The sequence below is a fragment of the Anolis carolinensis genome, chromosome 1 (assembly GCF_035594765.1).
Source record: "Anolis carolinensis isolate JA03-04 chromosome 1, rAnoCar3.1.pri, whole genome shotgun sequence".
Lineage (NCBI taxonomy): Eukaryota > Metazoa > Chordata > Lepidosauria > Squamata > Dactyloidae > Anolis > Anolis carolinensis.
Window position 1 is genome coordinate 117,122,676 of NC_085841.1, and position 11,585 is coordinate 117,134,260.

General features: G+C 40.6%; 1 protein-coding gene across 2 annotated transcripts in view; it reads right to left on the bottom strand.

Moving 5' to 3' along the window:
- Positions 1-11,511, bottom strand: part of LOC100556565 (cytochrome b5 reductase 4) — a 29,123-nt gene extending 17,612 nt beyond the window's left edge. Inside the window, exons 1-3 of one of the 2 annotated variants that reach the window (XM_008121710.3) lie at positions 11,292-11,510; positions 7,278-7,431; positions 3,429-3,529 (exon numbers count right to left, since the gene is read on the bottom strand). In XM_008121710.3, the coding sequence (XP_008119917.1) occupies positions 3,429-3,529; positions 7,278-7,431; positions 11,292-11,366 (330 nt within the window). In that variant the 5' untranslated portion in view covers positions 11,367-11,510. Of the gene's footprint in view, positions 1-3,428; positions 3,530-7,277; positions 7,432-11,291 lie in introns of both variants that reach the window. The other variant, XM_008121716.3, reaches the window with a different exon arrangement.
- Positions 11,512-11,585: the final 74 nt, after the last annotated feature.

Here is an 11,585-nt window from a genome sequence, read left to right on the forward strand (position 1 = left end):
AGAACCAGGCGCCTGCTTCTGTCCTCTGCAAAGCGCCCAGAAATGTCTTCCCACCGAGAAGGAAGGCATTCCTGGGTGCTTTGCAAAGGAGAGAACCGGGCGCCTGCTTCTGTCCTCTGCAAAGCGCCCAGAAATGTCTTCCCACCGAGAAGGAAGGCATTCCTGGGTGCTTTGCAAAGGAGAGAACCGGGCGCCTGCTTCTGTCCTCTGCAAAGCGCCCAGAAATGTCTTCCCACCGAGAAGGAAGGCATTCCTGGGTGCTTTGCAAAGGAGAGAACCGGGCGCCTGCTTCTGTCCTCTGCAAAGCGCCCAGAAATGTCTTCCCACCGAGAAGGAAGGCATTCCTGGGTGCTTTGCAAAGGAGAGAACCGGGCGCCTGCTTCTGTCCTCTGCAAAGCGCCCAGAAATGTCTTCCCACCGAGAAGGAAGGCATTCCTGGGTGCTTTGCAAAGGAAAGAACCGGGCGCCTGCTTCTGTCCTCTGCAAAGCGCCCTGCAAGTGTCCTCTGGCAGTGTAGACTCAGATAATCCAGTTCAAAGCAGATATTCTGGTATACAGGGCTTTGGTAGGGTCTTCTCTCTGGCCTCTTTCCATACATAGCTGAATAAAATCCCACATTTCTGCTTTGAGCTGCAACATCTGGCAGTGTAGACTCAGCTAATCCAGTTCAAATCAGATATTCTGGGATACAGGGCTCTGGTAGGGTCTTCTCTCTGGCCTCTTCCACACAACTGAATAAAATCCCACATTTTCTGCTTTGAGCTGCAATATCTGGCAGTGTAGACTCAGATAATCCAGTTCAAAGCAGATATTCTGGGTTATATGGCTGTGTGCAAGGCCCTCTCTCCTTGCCTCCTTGTCATGTTGCTCAATTGACCCACGATTTGCATTTCTGTCTGTTGTAGCAGGCAGAATAATAAATAATATATAAATAAACCTTTATTTATATACCGCCCTATCTCCCGAATGGGACTCAGGGTGGTTTCCAATCATAAAAACAACACAAACATTACATAACAACATAATAACACATTATTAAGCAAAAATACAATTATAGAAATAAATAACACTTACAAGACCTGATCAAGGGGACAGGAACCATAAACCCAATATATTAAAATGTATCATTTTAGGCTAGAGAAATCATGTGCAATATATTCAGGCAGGAATGCCCAGCTTGCCAAAGTTTATATGCCACTTTGGGCCCTATATCCCAGGATCCAATCACAAATTTTCTGTTTATCCCAGATTATCTGTCAGTGTGGACTCATATAATCCAGTTTAAGACCAAAAGCCTGGGATGGGATCCTGGAATGTGAACTATTTTCACACCCTGCTCCTTTGGATCTTAATTATTATTATTATTATTATTATTATTATTATTATTATTATTATTATTATTTGTGTTGTCATGACCAAAATCACTGGGTTGCTGTGAGTTTTTCAGGCTGTCTGGCCATGTTCCAGAAGCATTCTCTCCTGATGTTCTGCCCATATCTATGGCTGACATCCTGAGAGGTGTGAGGGCTGTTGGAAACTAGGCAACAGGGGTTTATATATTTGTGGAAAGTCCAGGGTGGGAGAAAGAACTCTTGTCTGTTTGAGATGAGGATTAATGTAGCAATTGGCCACCTTGATTAGCATTTAATGGCCTTGCAGCTTCAAGGACTGGCTGCTTACTGCCTGGGGGCATCCTTGGTTGGGAGGTGTTAGCTGGCCCTGATTGTTTCCTGTCTGGATTTCCCCTGTTTTCAGAATGTTGTTCTTTATTTAGGCTTTTCCTTAATCCCTCCTTATTATCCAACATTTTTGCTTATCCAACGCTTTTATTTTTCAGTGATTGGTTGGGGGGGCGGCAAAATGCTGTTTGCCTACACTTGAAAATTACCTTGGGCCAGCTCTGTGCATAGTATATGGATTGCATTATTTTTATTTTCATAGCAGTGAAATAGTTTCATCTTGAACTCATGACACAATTCATGATTTTCCTTGTAATCTTACATCACATTAATTATGCATAAAAGAACCCAGTAGCATTTTGGAGATTGAATTACTCTGGCATTAGCTTTCATGATCTCCAGGCTTCTTCATCAGAAGCCAACTGGAGTCCACAAAACCTTATGCTAGATTAAATTAGTATGCAAAGAGATATTGGAGTATATTTAAGACTAACCGAGAAGAAGTTTGTAGCATAAGCTTTCATATACTAGGTCTACTTCATACAAAAGCTACACTGTTTTAATTTGCTATTCCAAAAGGCATCACAATATTATTTTACCTACCAATCCAGACTAAGATTGCTATGATTTAGAATACTATAACAATTAAATCGGTTTGGGACCTGCCTACCTTCGTGACCGTGTCTCCCCCTATGAACCTGCACGATCTCTTCGTTCATCCGGGGAGGCCCTTCTCTTGCTCCCGCCTCCATCACAGGCTCGGTTGGCGGGGACGAGGGAATGGGCCTTCTCAGTAGTGGCCCCCCGGATCTGGAACTCCCTCCCTGGAACTCCCTCCCTCCCTCCAAGCAATTGAAAACTTGGTTCTTTCATTGCGCTTTTGAGTAATTACTCCCCATGACCAAAATTAACTTACATATTCTTCTGCATCGTTCTCGGTTCTTATAATAAATTGGACGTCTATCCCCACCCAATGGTCAAGAAATAATTGCACTTTGTTCTCTGCCCCGAAGCACTTTATAACTTTACTATGGCACTTTAGTTCAATTTGGCCACTCCATACTATCCCCCTCCACCAACCTGGTGGTTAATTTTATTTTATTTTATTTTTACCTACTTTATGTTTTAATGGGCTTTTATGCTTAATGTAATGTATTGTTTGCATAATGTGATTTTACTGTGTTTTATTCATTGTAATATGTTTTAATTGTTGTACTTGTTTACTGTTTTGTTGTACTTTTTTACTTCTGATAGACTCCTAGGACAACCATTTAAGAGGCAAGTTTTAACTTCAAAAAATAGCCATTTTCAAAAACAGATGTGGAATTTCAGACACTTATAGTTTGTTATCTGTGGCAGTCCATATAGTCTCAAGAAGGACCCAGGAGCCAGAAAGAAACCCCTTAGTATGTGGATTGTGCTCTGATGAACCTAGATGAACCTTTGAAAGGATGCCACATAGAGCAGGGGGAAAGATTGTTTTGCATTGTTTTGCAGAACAATGGATTTCAGTTGCAGAAAAAGTGATCCCATCTAAAATTAGGAAGAACTTCCTGACAAGAGCTGTTTGGCAGTGGAATATGCTGCCTCTCAGGGTGGTGGGGTCTCCTTTTCTATAGGATTTTAAAAAGGCTGAATAGCCATCTGTCAGGGATGCTTTGATTGTGTATTCCTGCATAGCAGTGGATTGGACTGGGTGGCCCTTGTGGTCTATGGCAATTCTATGATTGCCAGATGCACTCTTGTTACCTGATCAAACAGATCTGTACCATCAGATCCTGCCGCTTTCATTAACTCATCTTCACCGCCAGGATGATACTCCATATATGGTGTGACATCATAAACAAGACCTGGAAAGTAAAATAAAATTTTTTTAAATGCTTTCAAGCTGGGCAAAAGTGGGCACAGGCAATAGCTATTCATATGGATCCTAGCTGACCAAGAGCAAAATGTGAGACACTGTGTGAAGGAGAAAAAAAAAACATGCAATTCTAGGCTGTATCAACAGAAGTGTACAGTCATCATGGGAACAGTGCCACCTTATGCCACTTTACTAAGGCCTCACCTGGAAGACTCTGTCCAATTCTGTGCACCCCATTTGAAGTAGGATATTGACAAGCTGAAATATATCAAAAGGAGGGCAGCCAAGATTGGTTGGGAAAGCAAGTTATTATCTGTTCATCATAAATCGGAATTGTTGCCTTCTTTCCTGCCATAGGTATTAAGATTACAAGGCTATAAAAATTAACAACTAATTTGGAGAGCTGGTTCTGTTTTTTATATTTCATACATAGCCATCTGTCAGGGATAGCATCTGGCAGTGCAGACTCATATTATCCAGTTTAAAGCAGAAAACCTGGGATCAGATCCTGGGATATAGGGCCTGTCTGGAAGGGCCCTTTGTTACGTGCCTCTTCCTTCCACTCATGGCTTCTCTTACAGGCTATTTTTGGGAACAAGAGCTGTCACGCTACCAGCAGCTTATTCTCATCCCATCTATTTTGGTAGCTATCATTTCCAACACGGCAGGTATCACAGATCTCCTGTGATGACACCTGGTCTCTCCATATGCATCACAAATGCCTACATGTTCAACAATAAAACTGCTAAGGCTTTAAGGAGACACATAAAATCATTATGAAGTACAACATATAGTAGTGTGTCAGTGCACTGAATGTGTCTATACATGCCTTTGAATCACCCGTCAACTTATTTATGGCAACCCCTGAACTTCACAGAGTTTTCTTAGGAAAGGAATACTTTAAAATGGTTTTGTCAATTCCTCTCTCTGAAACATAGCATTAGTGCTCCAGAAACTATGGGTCATTTTTCAATGTATACCTGCCTGTTCATTGAACACTGATATAATAAGGCATTGGAGCAAGACTAATCTGTTAGTTTCGCTTTACATATTAATTTTTTAAAAAACATCTCAATAGATTTCTGTCTTAAATATGAACAGATAATACAACATTTGCTAAATATTAATACTGATCCAACCTTACTTTGGAAAGCCCTTTCATGCTAAATGCATTAAGAGTGCCATCTAGTGTAAAGTATTGGAAACTGTGCAGGCTAAGCAAATCCCTAACCTTTCTGGGGCAATTTCATGCACCTTTCAGATCATTTTTTTAAAAATATGCAAGATTTCTTGAGCTAACATGCGACTTTATAGCTTTCTCAGTGAAAAGCAAAAGCTGGACTTAAAATTGTACTCTGCCTTTCTGCAGAAGAAAAAACTAATTACAAAAATGTGTATATCAGCCTGATTGGTAAATTTATTTTTCAATAAAGGTTTAAAAAAACTGTGTAAAAACATACATATATGCATACTAGCTGTGCCCGGCCACGCGTTACTGTGGCGTTGGTGAGAAATTGTTGATATAGTGGTGGTATTGAATGTCTGTTGTATGGCTGTCTTTATGTTTAGTATGCACACTGAAGTGGATTATATGGCAGTGTGGAGTCAAGATAATCCAGTTCAAAGCAGATAATATAAGATTTTAAATGGGTTATATAGCTGTGTGGAAGGGCCTTGAGTCTACACTGCCATATAATCCAGTTAAAATCTGATAATCTGTGGAAGAGGCCCAAGTGAGGCCTAACTGTGCCTGTCCCCTGGGCTGAGTAGGTTGCTAGGAGACCAAGTGGGCAGAATACAACTGCCTTGTAATTGGCAGTAATTGGATAAAAACTATTATTCCTCTCCCTGTAATTAGGACTTTATTTTTCTTTTCTTTTTGTTGTATCAACCTAGAGGCGTGGATGATGGGTTGTGTTGTCAAATTTCGAGGTTGGGGGGCCTGTAGTTTTGTTGTTTTGTCCGCTGCCCTGATGCCATCACTCTTTTATATATATAGATAATGACAATAAATCAGTACAAAAATTAACATATAGATTTACATACGAATCTTAACTAGAATACTAATTCAATTGCCCAATGAGAAGTCAAATTTATGTAAATTCCACTGCTTCAATGAGCCAAGCTAGAACCAGCAACTAAGTGAGGCCAATGCTTGTTTCCACTTTTAGATACATTAAATCAGGCATGGGCAAATTTCAGCCCTCCTGGTGCTGTTAGAAATGGTGGGAGTTGAAGTCCAAAATGCCTGGAGGGCCAAAGTTTGCCCATGCTTACATTAAATTGTAAGAATTATTGCAGGGAATGGGACTAGAAATCTCAATTGCATATAGACTTATTGGTTCACCCACTATAATTACTTGTACTACTGTTATCCATATTCACATGGCTGCTTTTAATGTTATACATGCACCAATGTGGATTTACAGCAAGCAGCTTTGCCTCTTCCTCATTTGTGAAGCCGTTACAGCTGGAATCTGACCTAAAGCAGTGTTTGGCTAACTAGTTCAAGAGCTACAAAATAAATAACAGATACACGATTCTGCCTCTAGAAACTAGTCTTCCAGGAAGAAGCTAAAAGGGCATTGGTCACATTCACAAAGAGACTGCAGATCAGAGATGGGGACGTTGTTAAATTGCAAGTCTTATTTAATTATTTTATATCCCACTTTTTCCTTGTGTGGAATTCAAGGAGGTTTACAAAAATGCTAAAGCAAGAAAAATCAAAACAAAAAAAATCACTAAAACTAGGATTTACAGCCTCCAGCTACTTTCGAAGACATCTAGCTTGTCTCTACAGAAAAACATCTTGGCCCTTGGTGTGTTCCAGTAAAGCTATTATGTTGTAATCCAAACATTGCAGTGACACTCTGCAAACAAGAATTTTTACACAACAATGCAAAGTATGAAGTAATGTGTGACATAACCAGAAAGACAGTAAGTATTGCATTTTGGATAAAATAGGAAGCAGTGGGGGAGGTTTTATAGAAAGCTTGAAATTCAATGAGCAAAACACAAACTTTTATATCACCTCTATTTCAGCACTGTGGAAACCAAATAAAGCAAACCAAGTGTTTCCTAATAGTTCTTTAGTTTCCCATTCAAACGGATATTCACCTAAACTTAGTTCCAGTTCAGATATCTGGCACAACTTTTCTTCAGAGAAGGAGCCTTGCTGATTAAGGATGAGATATAAATTATGTACTGAGTCCTACATCCAAAAGTGCAGTCACAAATATAGCAAGTCATTTGTTACTATATAAGAGGCAAATGATACCTTTCCTAAACCCCAAATCGAGATAGCTTTGTGAAAGTAAGTTCTTCCTATCCAAATATTCAGTTAAAAAGATCCAATTAAAAAAAGGAATCTGGATTATATTATAATCCTTATATATTAGTGATCTTTTGCTTGCTGAAGGACTAAAATATGCAAATTTGCTTGTAAATTGATTTTTGTATGTGCATTCATTTCTATTCTAACTGTATCAGTACAGCTTCTAAAATTAAAATATTTAAACTTTGTTAGCTATAACTCTTTTTCCCCTCTGTAAGTAGCATAAATAGAAAATGTCAAAGGATAGCAAAAGCGCAAATACATTCATTTAAACATTATTACACCTAGATAATGGTAAGACATTACATTCTTACAGGGCTAAGAGACTTACCAGCACAATGTTGTTATTAAGCTATCATTAAAAAGCAAACAATACATAATCAGATGTATCAGTACAATTTACCTCTTATGCATATCCAGCAATCCTCTTTCTTATTATGTTTGGCAAGCTCTTCTTCAGTTACTTCTATTAACCTTCCTTTTAGACCTGTCAGATCCTTCCCACTTTTAGTTAGCCGGATCCAGTCCATAAGACTTCGACCTGGTTTCAAAGGGACCTACAAAGATATATGGATAAGGGTAACTAAACAAGTAAATAAGATTAAAGCCTTGGTATTCTAGATGTGAGTTAGCAAGGATACGTATGTGTGCATGCGTGATATTGCTGTTTTGCCATCAAGTCAACTTCAACTTGTGGAAACACTATGAATTAATAACCCCCAAAAGGCCTACAGTGCATCTACAGCTTAGAATTAATGTAGTTCTATACCTTTTAACTGGAATGACTTAATGCTATGGAATCATGGCAGTTTTGGTTTTACAAAGCCTTTCGTCTTTTTTAGCCAAAGACTGCTAGTGTTTTGCAAAACAACAACTTTCAGCATTCAACAGTTTTGCAGTATGGCAGTTCAAGTGGCATCAAACTGCACTAATTCTAGGGTAGATGCACTCCCAGTTATTGACAGCTTTGTCTCACAAATCAATCTATCTTTATGGTGGCTTTCCTGTTGACTTCTAATTTTATCAGCATTATTGTCCCTTCCAGTAAGACATGTTGTCTTAACACAATTGAAACAGTCATAATGTACGATTTATTCACCTATAATCTATTTGTCTTTACGGGTAGATATATTTTAGAGACATAACATAGATAAAATAACATTTGTTGTTTATAATTAAAATGAAAAGACCTATATGAGACCAGACTAGCACAAAGTTTCATGCTATCTGTAAAAGTCCTCCAAAATTCTCACAGACGTTCACATTGCTTAGCAAGGAACTAGTTGGCATACTTGCACTGTTGCCAAATGGCTTAAAAGAAAAAAAGATTTGCTTGTCTGTCTCACTCACTAACAAATAACCACAACCTAAGACCTATTTCTGAATTGGTACGAGTTTCATGTAAATCAGTTTAAACATTATTCAACTGATTTAAATACATGACAACACAACAAACAATTGAAGACTTATAGTCTCACATACAACAACAGACCTGTCTATGTCATTTTTAAACAATATAGAGCTGTTTCCATTCATGCTTCTCCACTTATAGTTTTGTTTACTTTTGACTCATGATACCACAATTATAGCAAATAGTCTCAATGCCTGAATGTAGTCTTAAAGATGTCAACATGGATAGATGCCTTGAAGCTTTTGTAGACTCTTTCCAAAGCCCTGATCAGCCACAGCCAGGTGCTGTTCCATCTACAAGGATTAAGATGTTGTGACTGCGCCTTCGGGGATTATGGTTGATGGTGATGGAATTCGAAGAGGACGAAAAAACCCTCGTGATGAGGGTTCACTGGAGGAGTTGCGCAGGAAGCGACTTAGAGAGCTATATGGGGGATCTTCTGAGGAAGATTCAGATGGGGAGATGGATGCTGAGGAACAGGTGGTGGCTGGGGAAGCGGGCACTGAATGGGCACAGCCGCCGGAGATGTCTGGGGATTTGGGGCCTATGGATACTTCTGAACCTGGGGTTTCTGCAGGAGCTGATCCCAATTGGGATGCTTGGAGAAGGGAGGATGGTTCTTTAAGTGTTCATGGGGCTAAGTGTGGGCAGGATGATTGGGACTCCGACGAATTGCTAGGTACTCCAGATCCACGAGCTCTAGCTGTGTGGAGTTCAGACTCTGAGTAGATTTGGGACACCTGGTGTTTGGGTGTGAGTGTTTGGTCACCCAGGAGGAAGGGGAATAAAATGGGAATGTTTGGCCACTGCACTTTGCGTGTGGCAAGGTGTTGCTGAGGCGCCATTGAGATCTCTGTGTTTCTATGAAGACTGGACTTGGACTATGATTTGAATCTGCTGATATCACCTAGCTTGGCTCTCGCTGTGTCTTATCGTGGACCTGTTTTGGATGACTGCACCCTCTTCGGACTTTGGATTGAATTTGACCTGGCTTCTGTCTACACCTTCTGACTGACGGCTACTCCCGGCTTCTGACTATTGGTTTGTCTTTCGGAATTTCTGCTGCCTCCTGACCTGACCTTGGATTCCTCTGACGACGGCTATTCATCATCCCTTTGAGGCTTTCGGCTTATCTGCACCGTGGAAGCAGCTTTATTGCTTTTCTAGTTTGTTTATTTTCCAGCAATTAACTCTATTTGTTTTCCAAATCTGAATAGAAGTGTTATTTAGTTTTTTATTGAATGCCAGCATGGGAAATTAGCGTGGCTCGTTTTTGAGTTATTATTGTCCAATCTACTCTCGAAACACTGAAAAGTGAAGTGTTTCAAGGATATTTCCTGTGTTTATGTTATTTTCTGGCTTATCTTCGGAATAAACTCTGTTTGTATGATAACTGGCGTCTGACTCTTGACATAAGACTTGATAAAAATGAGGTTTTTTTTCAAATACAGCTTAAGTAAGTACCCCTTATCTAGAATTACAAAAATAGCTGACACTCCAAAAGCTGAAATCGTCCAGATGGCTGGCTGAGATAGTAACACCTTTGCTTACTGTTGATTCAATGTACACAAACTTTATTTCATGCAGAAAATTATTAAAAACATTGTCTAATATTAACTTTATGCACATAAGCTATATATGAAACACAAATGAATTTCATGTCTAGATTTGAGTCCCATCTGCAAGATAGCATATTTGCAAATACAAGTAATTCAATATCCGAAATAATCCGAAACACTGGGTTGCTGTGAGTTTCTTTCTGTTGAAATTGCCCATATGTTTGTGGATTTCAATGGCTTCTCAGTGTAGCCTGACATGGTGGTTGGTAGCGTGGTCCAACATTTCTGTGTTCTCAAATAATATGCTGTATTCAGGTTGGTTCACCAAGTGCTCTGCTATGGCTGACTTCTCTGGGTGAATTAGTCTGCAGGGCTTTTCATTTCCTTGATTCGTGTTTGGGCATTGCTGCGTTTAGTGATCCTGGTGTAGACCATGAAAACGAACAAAATCTGGCTACCAGTATTGAAAAACTCTAAAATCAGCACAGTAAATAAAGAACACCACTCAGAAAACAGAGGAATTCTAGACATGAATCAATCAAGACCTGCTAACACCTCCCAACAAAGGATTTTCCCAGGCAGTAAGCAGCCAGACCTTGAAGCTGAAAGGTTATTCAATGCTAATCAAGGTGGACAATTGCAACATGCACGCCTGCCTCAAACAGACAAGAGTTCTTTCTCCCACTCTGGACCTTTCACAGATATATAAATCTCACTTGCCTAGTTTTCCAATACACCACACAATTTCTGCGGATGCCTGCCATAGATGTGGGCAAAACATCAGGAGAGAATGCTTCTGGAGCATGGCCATACAGCCCAGAAAACTCACAACCCAGTGATTCCTGCCATGAAAGCCTTTGACAATACACTGCCTAAAAGAAACTTTACATGCATAAGATATACATGAAACATAAATGAATTTCATGTTTAGATTTGAGTCCCATCTCCAAGATAGCACATTTGCAGATATGGGAATGACAAAATCTGAAATATTCCAAAACACTTCTGAACCCAAGTATTTCAGATAAGAGATACTCAGGATGAACAGGCTTAGAACCTGTCACTTATTTCTAGTTGAGACATTGGTTGATGCGACTCAGAAAGAGGAAATAGCCATAAGATATCTAAATGCAGGCTTTCCACATCCACAGATTCAACTCCCATGATCCCACAACATGGAGTGTCAAGCTACATCAATTCTACAGTGTAGATGCAACCTTAATCAGTCTCAAAAGTGCTACCAGATCCCCTGGCATACTGATGTCTCAAACTAATGCAGCCATGGCTTTGAATTCCACTTCTACACCTGACTCCCCCCAGGTCCGCCATGTTTTGGACTCCAGCTCCCAGAATCCCCCGCTATTGTCCACAGTGGCTGGGAATGCTGGGAGTTGAAGTCCAAAAGCCCACTTTCGCCCCACCCGGCCTCAGCGGGGACCCTCCTCACCTTGCTCCGCCCCGCCAGGGCCACCCTCTGCTGGGACCCGGGGGCAGGGAACTCCTGGGAAGGGGCGTTCAGCATCCTGCGACATACAAGCTCCAAGGCAGAGGAGAAGAAGAAGGCGGCACCACTTCCGGGTTCAGCCTTCTGGCGGTGGCACTACTATACAGGGAAGGGGGGGCATACTGCGCAGGCGCAGAAGCCGGACGCGGTCGAACTTGTTTTCCCTTTAAGACAGGCGCTCGGGGACCGGAGTTGAATGTCCTACGCATGCGCAGGGACACGCGCTTAGGTACCGCC